This window comes from Sitophilus oryzae, unplaced genomic scaffold (assembly GCF_002938485.1).
Source record: "Sitophilus oryzae breed Bouriz unplaced genomic scaffold, Soryzae_2.0 scaffold_1297_pilon_pilon, whole genome shotgun sequence".
NCBI lineage: Eukaryota > Metazoa > Arthropoda > Insecta > Coleoptera > Curculionidae > Sitophilus > Sitophilus oryzae.
Window position 1 is genome coordinate 8,744,325 of NW_022145945.1, and position 17,802 is coordinate 8,762,126.

Consider the following 17,802-nt stretch of genomic DNA (forward strand, 5'->3'; position numbering starts at 1 on the left):
AAGGTTGAACGATCAGGTGGGGTAGTTGCTAGATAGCTGTTCTGTGACATGTGCGTTGAAGTTCTTCTCAATATCGTTAAACTTTTTAACAATTATGGTGTACTCACTTGCAGAGAAAGTGGAAATAATCGAACTAAATTTTAAAAATAATGAATGTGGCAATCGGGTTGGGCAGATATTCAATGAACGCCATCCTGACAAACAGGTTTATGGCAAAATTGTTCGCGAGTTAGTAGCAAAAAACTGGTTTCGTTATGAATAAAAAGAGGCAGAGGGAAAATCCTGTAGTAAATGAAGCTATGGAGGTATTCGTATTGGGCCAAGTTACCATAGATAGTACGCTGAGTACAAGAAAATTAGTCAATGAGACCGGCGTGAATCGTACAAGTGTCCAAAGGATATTAAAAAACACAACTTCCATCCGTACAAAATTCAGTTGGTACAAGAACTCAACGAAGACGATTTTGATCGCCGCATGCAATTTTGTGAAACTATGAGTGAACGAATGGCCAATGATAATAATTCCCTATTTAATGTGTGTTTTTTCGATGAGTGTACTTTCTTTTTGAACGGTGTAGTTAATCGGCACAACTAATAATAAATGTCGGTACTGGGCTGAGGACAACCCCAGAGTTTTTCACGAGGTGCACACACAAAACCCTCAGAAATTGAACGTGTGGATTGGTATTTTTGGAAATTCTATTGTGGGTCCTTTTTTTCTTCCTGGAAATCCAACAGATGATATGTACTTGGATTTACTGGAAAATACCATCGACCCAGCCCTAACTGACATCATAGAGAACAATCCTGGATACGTTGAAGCGGAACTAATATTTCAACAACAAGACGGTGCACCTCCACATTGCTCTCAAAATGTGCGTAATTTTTGAACAATAACTTTCCCGGTCGGTGGATAGGACGAAGGGGTGCAATTGAGTAGCCTCCCCGGTTACCCGACTTGACTTCTTTAGACTTTTTTCTATGGGGAGACACAAAAAGTAAAGTATATAGCACTCCACCCGTCTCATTAGAAGACCTGCGAAGACGAATTATTGACGTTTGTCGCCCCCGCAAGATCTTCAGAATGTTCCAGAACGGTTTGAAAATAATTGTATTACTGTATGGAGGTTGACGAGCAACATTTTCAGCATTTGCTTCATTAATAAGTTAAGTTTTTGTTAGTTAATTCAATTTATGCGTTTTTTCTGCAAAAAGTACTTTTCAAATTTCAATCCTTCATATTTTCAAAAACACTCGACCGATTTTTAAAAACGAAGCGGGTAAATATAGAGAATAGAAAGCCCTTTTCATTGCGGCGCCACTTGACCCCCCTTCCCATTTGAAAAAAGTTGGGGGATGACACCCCCGCTTAGAGGGTTGAAGATTTTGCAATCATTTTTGGGTCAAAAGTTGTCCCCCTCACAAACAAAATTGACGTGTTTTTGGATTTTTTGAAAAAAAAATACCCTGGCTGTTATGCCTTGAGGAACGTTTTCGATGGGCCACCCTGTATGTAAAATTCTTACAAAAGATAATGTTTAGTGAAAGTACTTTTTTATTTATAAACATTTATTTAATTCTGTTTTCAGTATTTGTTATTATAGCGGCAACATAGATACATTATCTGTGAAAATTTTAACTGCTTCGCTATAACGGTTGATAAGATAGACCTTTAATTGTGACAGACGGACGGATAGAGAAGTCTTAGTAATAGGGTTCCCGTGTTTACCCTTTGGGTACGGAACCCTAAAAATTTCGTTATAGCCAAAATAACCCCAATTCTGCCCCATTAGCTAAACCAGTGATTAAAACTATGCTCGCTACCGTAGTTGAACTCATCTAAAAAGTGTTTTTAATTGGAATAATAAATTATAATACAAGTTAGCCCTTCTGAAGATATCAAAATATTTACTTTTTTATTTTTATTTTTAGAATTTTCACAAATTATACCGTATGATCGAATAAAAACGGCGTCAACGATGGCTATGAAATGAAGATCGCTGTTATTTTATATGTAAAATTATATGGGAAATGTCATCGAGCGTCATTTCCAAGCCAACTGGACGCCGTTTTTTTTCGATCATACGGTACTTCCTAACACTTTTAGAACAATTAAATAATAAATTTTTGGTATTCTCGCTATTTAAACCGGTGCATTTGTAAGTATTAGGTGTTTACGATATATACTCCGAAGCCTATACAGAGACGACTTCTTAGAATCTCCTCGGTAGACCACGTATCCAACAAGACCGTTTTGGAAATATACTTCAAAAGGAGAACGAACTAGTGGACATTATCAAACAACGAAAATTAGAATATCTGGGACTCATAATGTGTAACCAAAAGAGATATGGTCCACTTCAGTTAATACTCCAGGGAAATGTCTTAGACAAAAAGGGACCTAGAGGGCGCAGAATCTCATGGTTGAAAAACTTTAGAACTTGGTTTTCCCTGCCTACAGGAGAATTATTTCGAGCAACAGCCAGTAGAAGCAGAAGAAAGAAAAATATGAGACATAAAAATCTGGACGTACCATTCAAAATTTTATGTTCTTTTTCGCAATGTTTTTCAAAACATTCAACGGTTTCTCTAACTTTTCTCGCACAAGGATCGTCAATATCCTTCTCTTCGTCCTGCAGTTCTACAAAAAACATATTTTTTTAAATTTCAAAGACAATTTTTTAAAATATTGAACCTCTTAGACTTTTGACAGACCAGATATATCCTTGTTTTCTATTGGGAGCTAACTGCAGTTTGTATCGTTCCTTGATTCCTTTTCCGCAAGTTGCAGAGCACGGAGACCAATCAGTCCATGGACGTTCGTTACAATTTTCGTCTATAATCTACGATTTTATATTATACAGGGTGTTTCAAAAAACATGTGCCATCTCTCGTGGGGAGAAAAATAAGATAAACCTAATCCTCACGTAAAAATAAGATTTATTTTTCATATCAACATAGGTCCGATTCTGCTTTGTTTCGTAGCTACAGGGTGAAGACTTTAACAATAAAACAAAGCAGAATCGGACCTATCTATGTTGATATGAAAAATAAGTCTTATTTTTACGTGAGGAATCTCCCCACGAGAGATGGCACATGTTCTTTGAAACATCCTATATAAACGGCTAAAGAATTTTAAGTAAACTCTGCTGACCTCGTCGTCATAATCTGGACAGTTTGTTTCAGCCCAACATTCCAGATTTTGCTGGAGAATAGGTGGTCGTCCAGGAGCAACGTTACAACGTTTAGCCGCATACCTGTTTTTATATTTCCTGTTTCTGGTTTGAGTTCCTTTACCGCATGTGACACTGCAACTTGACCATGGTGACCATGGACCTAAAATACAAAAAATAAGATAGTTTCATAATTTTATAATTTATGCTTTAACATATTTTCAACAGGCAAAGTTTTACATATAGGTATTTTAAGATTTATTTTAATATACACTCAGAAGGCAAAAAAAACGACGGAGAAATTTTTAGTCAAATTTAACGTGTTATATATTAGCCCTATTTTCATGATTTTTCTTAAAAAGCTGTATATAATTATATCAACTTTTATTCCTAAATTCAGTTTGTTATAAACTTTAGTATTTGGCATATTATACAGGGTTAATCGAGGGGTTGTTTTTTACCCTTCAAACTAAACTTTAACACTTTTTTTAATTTTAACACACTTTTACACCCCGTGCTTTCCCTGTGGAATAATTTCGTTTGTAAAATTTTCTAAATATAATTTTACAGTCAGAACCCTGACTATATACCCTGAGCATTTTGTTTATGGATTCATGTCAATACATGCTGTGATTAATTTTTAAGAGCGAAATGAACTGATCACAATCAGCTTGCAATTTTTTCAATTATTATTACTTTTTGATGTAATTTTTTAATATAACAAGATGGTTTTGGTGAGTATTGTCGTAACGTCATATTACGCTGCATTGGATACTCTATAGCTTACTTCGGGTTTCTCTTATTACCGATTCTGAACCGTCCTAAAACTGTGATGCGTATGCGCAGAAGGAAATATGAAGACATTATTTCATTTACGCATGGGCTGCAGAGTTCTAAGACGGTTCAGAATCGGTAATAACAAGAACCCGAACAAAGCTTACACTAAATTAAAAAAAAAACGTTAAAGACTAAAGATACAGTCCTGGTTTAAATAAACAATAATAACGATAACAGAACAAACGATATTAAAGAAAACATCTGTAATACTCAAGTATACAAACAGAAAAAAAAGTTGTAAAAAATACCCTAATACTTTATATTGCCTCTCTTGGATGCTATAACTGCCTGTATATGTCCGTTCATACTGTCACTGAGGCTGTATATCATATTGCGTTATGTTATCGTTGCGTTATATTCTTCTTTAAGGACCAAGCGCAGTTTATTTAACGAAGCTAGTACCGCTTCGCGACCTCTAACCCTCCTGCCAAGCATTTCCCAAACGTCGAACATGATGGGCAGTTGATAGTAGGTGATAGTAGTATATAGTTCACAATAATCACCAAAGCCGTCTTGTCATATTAAAAAATAACTTCAAAAAGAAATGATAATTGAAAAAATTACAATGTGTTGGTTTGGTTCATTTTGCTCTTAAAATGTAACTATAAAATGTGTACTATATGTATTGACATGATCCAAAAAAAAATGCTCAGGAGACATGGTTCTGCATGTAAAATTATATTTTAGGAAAATTTACACATGCAATTATTGCACAGGATGTTTTAAAGTTAAGGTAAAAAACAATCCCTCGATTAACCCTGTATAATAGAGTTTACGAATTAAAGTTGACATATTTATATATACAACTTGCTAAAAAATTTATGAAAATAGGGCTAAAAATACAAAAAAATATAACACTTTTTTAATTTGACCAAAAATTTCTCCGTTACGTTTTTTTGCATCTGAGTGTATACAGGGTGGCGCACCTCATTCGCCTCGGTTGATTATACGAAAACGGAAAGATGTAGAAACAAAATATTTTAGTGGAGTGACAATGTGCACAATTTAAAATTATTTTGATATATACAGGGTGTTTCAGAACCAAGGTCCATACCAAAGTTATATTTTTTCTTATGGAACACCCGGTATTTTATTTCATTTTTGGATTCTTGGGCTCAAAAAAAGGTATTTATTATAAGGGTTCAATATGTTTAAAATCTTTAGTTTTTGAGATATTTAGCGATATTTAAATTTGCATGCTACAATAGAATAGACTATTAGCACCCTGTACATTACTTTTCAGAATTAATTCTTATGCTGAGTTTAAAGGTAAAGAAATAACTTTACTTAAAAATGGTATTGGATCCTTAAATTTATACAGGGCTATCAAAAGTTGCTGATCAATTTTAAGGATATATTTTATATAAAAACTTCGTTATTTCAAATACAACACCCTGTATTTTTTTAACTAGATCGAAGCAGATTCAAATGCTCTTTCAAACTATATTAGGGTTTCCTATTTTTAAATAAAATTGGAATCAAGATGGCTGGTGTCACCACCGGTAATTTTCTAGTAACAGTTAGTAACTGTTTTCAAAGTCGACATTAGTTTATGGATTTATAATAGTTTACAGTATGTCTGTCCGTTCTGTAGCTACGGGGTATCCGTGAGAGGGGAAACGATATTCTCTCGATGATTTTCGTAAAAAATTAGACGACGCGTCCCATCAATAAAAATTCAACAAATTTGCAAGTAGCCAATAAAATGAGTGGGCGGAGCGATTTGCGGTGACGCACTCGTCAAATCGACGTATAAAATATATTGCTGTTTATTTAAATGTTTTTTGTCCGCATTCCTTTCATAGACACAGATCCAGCAGATGTACTGTACATTATTATTTATAATTTATAATAGTTTACTGAAATTTACCTATTATAGTTTAATAAGTAAATATTCATTATTTTATCAAGAAAAATAAAACAGTATCTGCTGGTGGAACGAATAGATATGTTACTAGTGATATCATTTTGTGAGGAAATTGCTTCTTGGCCTCAAGGGCTTATGCTCAAAGATATTCAAATAGCAATCTTCCTGATAAGCGTTTCTTTCAAAAACATCTTGTCCTATTTATTTCGCAGAGCTAGTAGTGTGGTTTATAAAAAACCTATTAGGCAGAAACCTGTCGTTGGAAGTGAATAAAATGAATTTGCCGTAATTGGCTATTTTATAGAAAATCCACATATCTACATGTCATCGTAAAATAATTCAAAGAACTACTTCGTTTTTCTTGATAGAATAATGTACACATATTTACTAAATATTATTTATTAAACTATTGTAGGTAAGTTAAATAAAAGTAAACTGGTATAAATTTAAATAAGTCCATAAACTAATTTAGATTTTGAAAATAGCTACTAACTGTCACTAGAAACTTGCCATGACAACACTAGCCACCTTGATTACAATTTTATTGAAAAATCGCTTTTTATTCAAAATCTGAGCCAGATAGGTATAGGAAACCCTAATATAGTTTGAAAGAGCAATTAAATCTGCTTCGATTTATTTAAAAAAATACATAGTGTTGCATTTGAAATAACGAAGTTTTTATGTAAAATAAATATTTAAAATAGACCAGCAATTTTTGAGACCCCTGTAGACATTTAAGGAAGGAATAACGTTTTTCTGTAAAGTTTATTTCTCTACCTTTAAACTCAGCACAAGAACTAATTCTGATATGTAATGTACAGGGTGTTAATAATCTATTCTATTGTACAATGCAAATTTAAATATCTTTAAATATCTCAAAAATCAAAGATTTTAAACATATTTAACCCTTATAATAAATACCTTTTTTTGGGCCGAAGAATCCAAAAATGAAATAAAATACCGGGTGTTCCATAAGAAAAAATATAACTTTGGTATGGATCTTAGTTCTGAAACATCCTGTATATTTCAAAATAATTTTAAATTGTGCACATTACCTCCCCACATACACCCATAAAATATTTTGTTTCTACATCTCTCCGTTTTCGCATAATCAACCGAGGCGAATGAGGTGCGCCACCCTGTATAAGTATTTTTAAAATTCTTGGAGGTAGGTATGATAATATCATCTCTTAAAATATTTTTGATTTCAGCGGTCCAAAGTTTGACCAGTTTCAATACGTACCTAACTCACAAAGAGGATCTTGTCGTTCTTTCTGCCTAATTTGTGGGCAATATTTCGGGATAGCTTCACATGTAGCCCTTTCCGTGAGTTTCTTGTGGCAAATGTATTTACTCTCCTCGTTTATGTATCTTCTTTGTTTATATTTAACGCCTCTTCCACAGGTAGCCGAGCAAGGTGACCAATCTGACCAATCTACAAGCCATATACAAACTTATTTTTAATATTTTATAGATTGTACCTGTTACCTGAAGTTTCGCAATTTAAATTCACATCTTCTAATTCATCCTGTCCGGCAGAATCACAACTTTTTTCGTATAACCTCTGACGAGACAGTGTCAATTTAGCGAAGGGCTTCATTGGTGCTCCCGAGGGATCATAAAATGGCGATTTTGGATCGTCTGGATAGTCCCATTTCAGTCTCCTGATTGGTTGTTTGGTTAGAGCAGGTTGGTTTGTAGACTAAATGCATTGTGATATTATAGGTGAGTTATTAAAAAAAATATTGTGTGTGTACTACGTGCGCATATTTTAAGTGAAACTTGCTACTAACAACTATTAAATTGAAGGACATGTTTGAAAAATTGTAATTTGAAAATAGACCTAGAGAATTAAATGTTCGAATTAAAGAACATAAAGATTATTTAAGAAAGAGAGATTTTCACAAATCTAAGATTTATCAGCATTCATGGGACACAGGGCACAGAATAAATTTTAATAACGCCAAAATTATAATGAAAGAAGTGATAAGGAATTTTATTTTTCTTCTAGGAATGAAACTGGATGGGTCTGGGATCATTTCGAAGCTTCACCCCAAATGTCTACATACTTGGTAGCGTTTACCATAAGCGATTTTGAGTACTTATCCGCCAAGTCCAGTACAGGCACTGTTTTCAAAGTCTAGGCACCAAAAGACGACCTACCCAAGGCACAATACGCCTTGGAATCTGCCCAGGAAATTTTACCATTCTTCGAAAAATATTCTGGTATTAAATACCCTTTATCCAAGTTGGATTTAGTGGCTATACCAAGTTTTGGTATGGATGCCATGGAGAATTGGGGCTTAATTCTTTTTAGGTAAAATATATTTTAGTATCTAGTATACAGGGTAGTCCGAACTGTATTCCGGAAACTTTAGCAGCATATTCTGCAGATAAAAATAAGTAAAACAGTTCGTATAAATGTATGTCAATAGAAGTTTAATTTTTATTTCGATTTTTTCCAAATAATTTCTGAAGTAAAGTCAATATTTGGGTGAAAATTGGTATATGAGAGCTTTTTGACATGAGAAATTTGATTTTCATATCAATATGACTCCTATTTGTAAGGGGCTACATGTGTTTTAACTGTTTTGAAACGTTATAACTTTTCGTCCGTACTTGTATAAAAGTACTGAGTGACTACTGATTTCTCTAAAAGTACTGATTTCTCTAACGGAGAAATAAAAGAGGCTTTTTTAATACAATTTAATAAAAATAAATGTATTGCTCATGCATCTGTAGATGTTAGTAATGCATGGCAATTGGCAATCGCTTCTTTGATTTTAAAGAACATAACATAAATAAACATAACATACGTAAAAATTAAAAATAATCATACAGTCAGTTTGGGGCTTTTTGGTTTTACCTTATTAAGTAATTGTTATCAGGTAGTAATTGCTAATTTTGAAGTTTAACTTGATATAATGTCATTTTAACAGAACGTCAACGGTTTTTGTAAACGTATCAGTTTTAAAAACTAAAGTGCGTTCTCGAATAGTTATATTCTTTGTATGTTTTGCGCTTCCGACGACGGAAAGCGATAAACTTTCCGAAACGTTAAGTATTTTTTTGTTCGTTAGGCAAATTTGTATATCTGATCAAATCCATAGTCCCCCCATGATAATAAACGAAAGTCATATCCAACTTTGCAGGGTGGGACTGTGTACGCCGTCGCTACCCACCAAATTTGGTTGCGATCGGTCGACATCAACTTCTGATATCTCTTACGCCAAAACTAACTATCACAGTGACACGTGTCGTACACGGTTAAGTTGGCCTGGTTCAATCTATGGACCTACCAAATTTTATTTAAATCGGACGATTTTTTCTAACTTTTCTCGCGTGTCGTGTCACAGCCTTGAATCAGCTACTCTCTGCGCGTGTAAAGAAGTTTAACTTCAAAAAACTTTCGGCGCTATAAGTATACTTTTTATATAATAGCAGAACACAACTTATTTTAAAGAGGGACATGTCGAAAAGTCATAACACAGTATTTTCTAATGAACAACACTTATTTAACACAGCCTATTTATTAGACAGTCAGTCGATTTGATAATCCGTTTTGTTACATCAGACATGGGAATACCTCGGGAGCTATGCAGAGTTCCATAAAAATGACTGGCTGTCTAATACAATAAATAGGCTATGGATTCACCAAGACAAATCTACCGACATATTGCTACATTTAGAAGTTTTACACAAATGTTTGATATTTGCTTCAAAAGTTTTTCTATACTTTACTTCTGAACTAATTTCGTAAATAATGTCTAGAACATAATTCGCAAAATATATCTGGGACACATAATGAGAAACCAAAAGAGATATGGTCTGCTTCAGTTGATACTCCAGAGAAAGGTCTTAGGCAAAAGAGGACTTGGAAGGCGCAGAATATCCTGGTTGAAAAACCTCAGAAGTTGGTTTTCCTTTTCTAGAGGAGGATTATTTAGAGCAGCAGCCAGTAAAGGTCGAATCCCAATCAGAAATTTTCTGGTGCGAAGAGTGTTGTGCAGATTTTTTTAAAATGAACAGCATATCATTAGGTGTTTTTTAGTGTTTAAGAGAAATATTTTACCAAATAAGTGATTCCATCATCGGTCCCGACATCCCATGGATATAGATTAAGAACTTTTGCTTCAATCCATGTACAGTTTCGTAGACAAAGTTCTAAACCGGATACCCCGACAATCCAGTCTGGCGAAGGATCAATCATGGATACTATAGACATAAGATGATGCTTGTTATCCACCCTGAAAACAGCGAATGTCTTTGCAGTGATATTCGGATAACTCACTCCTCTAGCCTTGATAATAGTCCTGATATGGTCACTCTAAAAAACAAACAAAAGTTTAAAAGAATTTGAAGGAGTTAATAGAGGATTTACTTTAGCTTTTAGTTCGCTTTCAAGCATGCGAGTGTTTCCATACTCTGCTAACTGCTGAAGACCTTCGCTGGCTAGATCTCCGTACGACCAGAAGCTGTAATTGACAGTATGAGAAGCTCCAATAATGTCGCTAAATCTTGTTAGTCATCCATTGGTGGGAAAATCCTTAGGATGGGTGTTTCTTGACCATAAACCCTCAAAAGTTACCTGTATTATGGTAAATTTAGATATTAACTGCATTGTGACACTATGCAGTAAAATCATAAGGATAGTGAGGCTTTATTATTATAACATATATGTACAGGGTGGCGCCTCTCATACGCCGCGGAAGCTCCAAAGAGAACGGTAGTTTATATTGAAATGAAATTTTGGCAGCATATGTAGGTTAACTAATAATAAGGAATTATACAGGGTGTCCCAAAAAAAAGTTACACATCAAAGTTGTGTTTTTTCTAGTGTAACACCCTATATATTAATTGATTTACGGATTTTAGGAATAAAATAAAAGTGATTTTTATTAAAGAAGTATATACCTAAAATCTAAGGATTTTGACATATTTTACATTATGTGAAAATGAAGAGTAAATTTTAAAATTCGATAACAGCTACCTAAATTTTAGTTGGCCTTGTATAGCCTGATATTTAATTGCAGTAACCACTGTATGAAATTTGATCAAATTGACCAAATTGAAATTTGACCCGAAAAGTTAAACAGGGTGAGACAAAATTAATATAGAACATTGTCACTTTTAAAAGCAAGTTACTCTTTTATTTTAAATGGAACACCCACTATATTATTCCGGTGTTCAATGGAGAATTTATATTTCTTCACAATATTATTAAGGTTGCCTACACCTCGGACAAAGATTTTCCTAGATATTTTAATTTTTATGATTTTGCGTCAGTTGATCTTTATTATTTGAAAAAATCTAGGGTGGCTGTGATATACCTTTTGTTAATTTAACAAAAATTAAAGAATGCAGAGTAAAATACTCAACGTTAATAAAAATATACAGGTTTAAAACATATTTTAATTATTACAGAATTAAAACTAGATATAACCCTATAATTATGTGACAAAAATTAGTTAGATGAAATCAAATGCTGAAAATGCTTCCTTTTTTGTTAACTCCATAAAATGATTGTCTTTTCAAAAGGATCTTTTTATTTTAAAAGACATATGTGGAGTTCTACCTCGAAAAGCAGTTACAATAATTTCTCTCATGTTGTCGACAATAGATGGTCGAGTCTTGTAAACACTGTCTTAAACATATCCCCATAAAAAATCCAGACTAGATAAAATCAGGAGCATTTAAGTATTCTATTAATTGGTGAATGCACATTGCATTCACCATAACTAATAGAATCATATCAATTCTCTCTGATGTAGGATAAGTTTGCATTTTGGGCAAATTTCTAAGATTTTTTGTTTGTTTTAAATGACACAAAATAATAACTAGTTATTAAAGTTGGACTAATTAGACAGCTATGTTGAAGTAACGTCAGACATATCACAGCCACCTAAATTTTATCAAATAATAAAGGTCTACTCAGATCAAATCATGTAAATGAAAATATCTAGGAAACTTTTTGTTTGAGCGGTAGGCAACCTTAATAGTATTTTGAAGAGACATGAATTCTCCATTGAATATCGGAATAATATACTGGGTGTTTCATTTAAAATAAAAGACATAAACATGCTTTTAAAGGTGACCAATGTTCAATATTAATTTGGTCTCACCCTGTATAACGTTTTGGACCCAGTTTTAATTTGATTTAAAGTACAATAGTTAATTTAACTATATATTAGAATATACCGGGTAAATTCCAGATTTAGGTAGCTTTTATTGTATTGTAAAAATTGTTCTATATTTTTAGAAAATGTTAAATATGTCAAAAACCTTACATTTTAGTCATATACTTCTCTTATAAAACTCATCCGAAAATCAATTAATATATAGGGTGTTCCATTACAAAAAATTCAACTTTAATATGTAACTTTTTTTGGGGACACCCTGTAGAACTCTATATTTTTAAAAAGTGCTCTGAATTAACCTACATATGCTCCCAAAATTTCATTCCAATACAAACTGTAGTTCTCCTTGGAGCCTCCGCGGCGTATGAGAGGCGCCACCCTGTATTTTATTATATCATCGAATAAAACAACAAAAAGGGGAGTCAAATACTATTTTTATCTTCATAAATTAAAAATGGATGCTACGTCATTATATTACTATTGAATTTTAAAACAATTTTTTATTAAAATTTAAACTTCTTAATCGACTTTTTTTTAAAAAATGTGAGCTTACCTCATATTTTGCTTCATCGCATGTGCAGCATTGCTTGAGGATATGCGGTTGAGTGTCATCAGTATCAGGTGCTTCTTCACAAACGATTTTAGTCAAATCTGCGTCTTCGCTATACCAAGTGTTTACAGACTCAACCACAGTAGCTTTGAATTTGATGCATCCGCTTCCTTTGACAGGAGCAAGCCATAGAAACTAAAAGATAATATGTTGTTATTCGAAATTTGTATAATATATTTTCGAACTTTTACTTGTATCTCGCTTTTGGGTTGGCTATCGGTTTCGATCACGGCATTTTGACATCGATCGCTAAACTTGATGGATGCGTCTCCGTAAAGTTGAAGAGTACCAATGGAACCATCGCCGGCGATATTTTTTTCCGGATTTTCATTGCTCACTGATAGGATAAAATGCGAGAAACGGCTTTCAGTTTGGGTGGGATTTGATACTCGTAGAAATACTGTAAAGAGAATTATTTGGTTAAGACAAAATTTTTTAAGAATTAAGAACTTATTTAAAAACTTATTTTGATTAAAAAAATACGTAGCTGCTGTAAAAAAATACGTAGACCACGGAATATTGGAACTCCCTGTATATTTTGTATTCGTATATTCGTCTCGAAAGTCTCGAAAGACAACAAAACTTTTGATTTTTAAATGGCACCCTCGGTTTCTACTTTATTCGATAGAAAATGACACTCTGAGTAGAATGTCAATTATTAATCCTAATTTATGTCGTACATACTAAATCTCGTTTTTTCACCTGAAAAAAGTTTTAGGGGTGAGCCACTTTTGAGACCCACCCGGTATATAAAGCTATAAGAAATAGAATTCCAACTTCGGCAGTTGTTCTGGTATAAGCGATCTTTGAAAACATTAGTATTTAGTTGCAAGCAGTTGCATTATTTTTCTATAAGAATTTAAGAACATTTTCTTTTCTTTTTCACAATCAATTATTTCGTGCAGAATCAGTTTATGATCAGACACAGTTTTGTCGGCTTCAAAATGGGGATCAGCCAATGTTTGAGATGCACTCCTTTGTCTTGCTCTGATGAAAAAATTCTACGATTCTGCTATTTTCCGTGTATTTCTACATATTCAATCCGGAACAACCAAAACCACCAAAAGATTGATATCTTTTCCCACTACTGTTAATAAATTAATTTAATTAATGAGGCAAACCTATAAGCTTTTTTTTGGTAATAAGGGTATCGGGATCCTCTTCAGCTTCTTGCGAATGAATATTAGCCTCATATAATTTTGGGGAATATCATCCATTAATAACAAATAAAGGCTGTGGGTAGTAGAAAAAGTGCGATTTTGAGCAGTTAGTCTAAAACTGTCAATTTTGCTGGCTCTTGACCCAAAACGTTTGTTTAGAGAAAATTTATAAAAACAAGAAATATAGAAAGAAGGGTTATTTACAAAAAGTTGATAGCTTTTGAGTTATAAGTAAAATATCACGAACAAATCAGATTTATATTTTTTTATTATATTTTGTTTAAGATTTATCAATGACGTTGAGGATCCCTATGGACAACTCGGCCTTACCGACGATTTTATGATATACAGGTCGTTAATTTGTTTATTACTCGCGGCAAGAGCTTTATGCTTGAAATATGGCAATAATAATTCCCCTATAAGTAATTGTCCAGTTAACAACCTGTATATGTATGTTGTTTGGACACACATGGTGTACAATGCTTCAGTGTTTCATATTTTTGCGTATATTTTTTAAGCTTTTAAAAATTTTTGTTTAATTAAACATTTAGGATTAAGTTACGTACAAATTCAATTTAAATTAACACTGACAAAAGAGTTAACACTTTGCAGCCCTTATAGGTACAAATCAACGTTGTATTAAGTGTGTGAAATTAGTTTTTCTGAGTGGGACACATACGGTGTTTTTATCAAACATTTAATCGCAATTTAATTTGGCACTAGAAATACGAATAATTTGTGAACAACTGTAATTACTGATAATACAACTTTAATTTGGGTATTTCATTGCCTTTATGATTAATAGTGAAAAAAGTATCGATTATATCAGTTATTTTTTCTCCTTGCGAAGAGAATTCTGGATTTTTTGCCCCTGGAAGTAAATTTCAAAATTAAAAAAATGGATTTTTGTAAATGCCACTGCATCGAATCCAAATTGAAACCAGCTTAGTGATTTTTACTAGTAAATCAAATTCAAGGCGAAACTGAAAAAAAATGCTTAACATTTCAGGAGGGAAAAAAGGACAAAGAAAAGGACAATTTAAAATATCTAAATACAACTACCCAAAAACACCCATTTTTAAACCATTAAAATGACAACTTTTGGTAGAAATAAGTGGAATTAAGTTGGTGTTCCACAGTGGTCGCCCTATTTGAACTAGAATTCAAAAATCGATATCTCGAAATCCATTAGAAACAATAGATTGTAGTTTTTTTAAACTTTCTTAATATTTCTGCTATATTTTCTTCGCCGACAGTATGTGAAAATCTTTGTAAATAAAAAAGTTACATGATTGCCGAAAATTGCTAAGCACTAAAAGTAAATGGATGGGTTTTTAAAAAATTTTGAATGAAAAAAAAACAAAAAACAGGACCTACCTAACCTAATCAAATTTTTCTTTATTTAAACATCTTGTAAAAGATCCGAACTTCAAAATAAAAACAAGTTTCAATATCTAAAGTGGTTCTTGATTTGGTGTTCTTGAGAAAAATGGATATCCTAACGATATCCTTATAATTCCATTTCAGATGCTCAGAAACATATCTAATGATTCACATCTAGTTATTTTTTCTAAAAAAGTCTTTTAAAAATAAGCGGTTTGCGATCGTGATTTTACTTTACTTGATAGGGAAAGGCGTACCGGCAACGCCGCAACAGCACACCGTCGTATTTCTCTCACTTCGCGACTTAATAAGATCCCTATGCGATTCATTTCCACACAGGTAAATACCGACCCAAAAGTAAGAGTTGCCAGCACGGTATATTTGAATCGACTGAATATCTATGAAAATATATTGTTTAATGTGAAATGTGTCCTTATTTGATATAGAGCTTGAAAATAATTCTGTAAAGGTGGACTCTGACAACTCGTGTAATTGGCAAACAATAAATAACTTAGAAATTTTGAATAGATGCCCGATGCACTTATGCTGAACCCTGTATGCCAATCTCAATAAAGCCGGGACCCCATTAGCCAACACTCAACGCGATGCCACGCTATCCCACGTATTGCGACGTGGGAATGGGTGTACACACTATGTAACACGTGTTAACACGCCTGAAATTTTTATTAGAGTACGTTATCAGTAGGTTTACGAAAATACTAGAAGTATCGATACACATGTCGACATTATGCCGGATCCATACCAAGCAGACAAAACAGTGACAAGACAGAAACATTCATGTTTTACGACAAAGTTGTGACAAATCTAATACATTTCTGCGACATTTTTGTCTCATTTTAGTTTTGTTTCAAAAATCGGAGACTTTTCAATGTCCCGTCTCCAGTCAGTAAAGATCAACGTGTCTATGTTTTGTTCGTATGTTTTGCGACAACTTGTCGTCGTAGTGTGGATGGCGTGTGCTGCCAACAGTAGGAGACCAGTGAAATCACACATGGTTAATAAAACTCATTCGCAACAACTAAACTTTTGACTTTTTTGTACTTTTGTCATTGCGGTGTGGACAATTTATCTCAAGTTTGTTTTGTCAGAAGTCTCCATTTTTTGTGACAAGTTTGTCTTGTTTTTGACTCAAAATCCTGTTTATTTTTTGTCGCCTTGGTCTGGACCCGGCATTAGATTATAATCATAATACCAGTACACCAGTATATTCAGAATCGAATATCGATATTATTAAATCAATCTTTTGGGAATCAATCTTTTGTCGCCGATTTTTTCTGGATCTATCTTGTTACATATATCCGATGTTGAATCGATTCAAAATATTGATTTTTTATTTTTGGGACATCGCTATATCAATTACAAAAGTAGATAGCTGCAGGACTAGAGAGACAAGCGGGGAACAGCACGCCGTAACAATCAGATGGATGACACTTCTTATGGGAGAACTGGCAATGGTTCAAAACTTGACTACAAGCGATTTTCTAGGAATCTTCCTTACCGATAAATTATTGACAAGAGTGACAGATAAAACCTTGACGTTCTTTCAGTATTACACTTCATCTCTTTTTCTTTCTAAAGTGTGCGTTGAAAGGAGACAAAAACAATTTTTGGTGACCCATAATTTGTTATTCGAACACCACTTTTCTCTTTGTCGGGTCGTTGACGTTGACTTGTCGCCATTTTATTTCTTTTGTTTACACGCTGCAGTTTGCTTTGCAAATTTAATACATAAATTATTTAGGTAAATATAGGTTTTTGATAAAAACTCCTCGGACTAACGTGTAGGTAAGTGTTGCTCTACTAACGTGCTTGTAAGTGTTAACATGCTCATTGTCATTCTCCTCATTTAGGTGACAGAAAAGGATCATCAACTCAAATTGAATTTTATATTTTCTCATCCCAGGACCGATAGTAAAATATATATTTTATGGATATCTTCCTAAATATCAATGAGATGAGCCATCGGAAGAAAGGGACCATATTACAAAACAGAAAGGTGATCTTTTTTCTTTCCACTTAGGATATTGAAATTATTATATACTGTAGTCGTGTTCGGCATTATGCTCTGAGAAATATAGATAAACAAAGAACAAGAGATATAAAGCATCCCAGAGGAAAAGAGAGGCAATACCTGTACTCTCTCTGATATTTGTGAAAGTTACGGCAAGGTATTGTTGTAAATGTCATCTTTTTGATCGACCTGAAAACTTTGAGCAAAAAGATGACACTTTCAACAATACCCTGACAGATATCAGAGAAGATACAGGTTCTTCCTCTCTTTTCCCCTGGAATACTTTTAATTTATTCTAGATTTCTCAGAGCACTATGAACGAACTTAGCTTGTATGTTTGAAATAATCGTCCAGTTGGCTTAAAAATGATGATCGATGACATTTCCCATATAATTTTACTTTCAAAATTATGATATATATCTTTATTTCTAAGCCATCTATGACGCCATTTTTTTCAGTTTTGTTATAATTAATTTTGTCTCTTGATCTACTTGTAACATTATTCTTTTAATTTTATTAATTTAATGTGGTGAAATTAATTTCTATTGTATATTTGATATTGATATTAAACATATTTTTAAAAAATGGTGTATTTTTTGTGTT

The 17,802-nt window shown here is 33.2% G+C and overlaps 1 protein-coding gene across 1 annotated transcript in view; it reads right to left on the minus strand.

The window, feature by feature from the left end:
* The window catches only part of LOC115874710 (spondin-1), a 75,390-nt gene that overhangs the window by 12,268 nt on the left and 45,320 nt on the right, over positions 1–17,802 (minus strand). Inside the window, 8 exon segments of the mRNA XM_030889950.1 lie at positions 2,534–2,641; positions 2,696–2,843; positions 3,155–3,336; positions 7,121–7,312; positions 7,366–7,579; positions 9,950–10,465; positions 12,568–12,759; positions 12,816–13,024. Coding sequence (XP_030745810.1) covers positions 2,534–2,641; positions 2,696–2,843; positions 3,155–3,336; positions 7,121–7,312; positions 7,366–7,579; positions 9,950–10,465; positions 12,568–12,759; positions 12,816–13,024 — 1,761 coding nt within the window.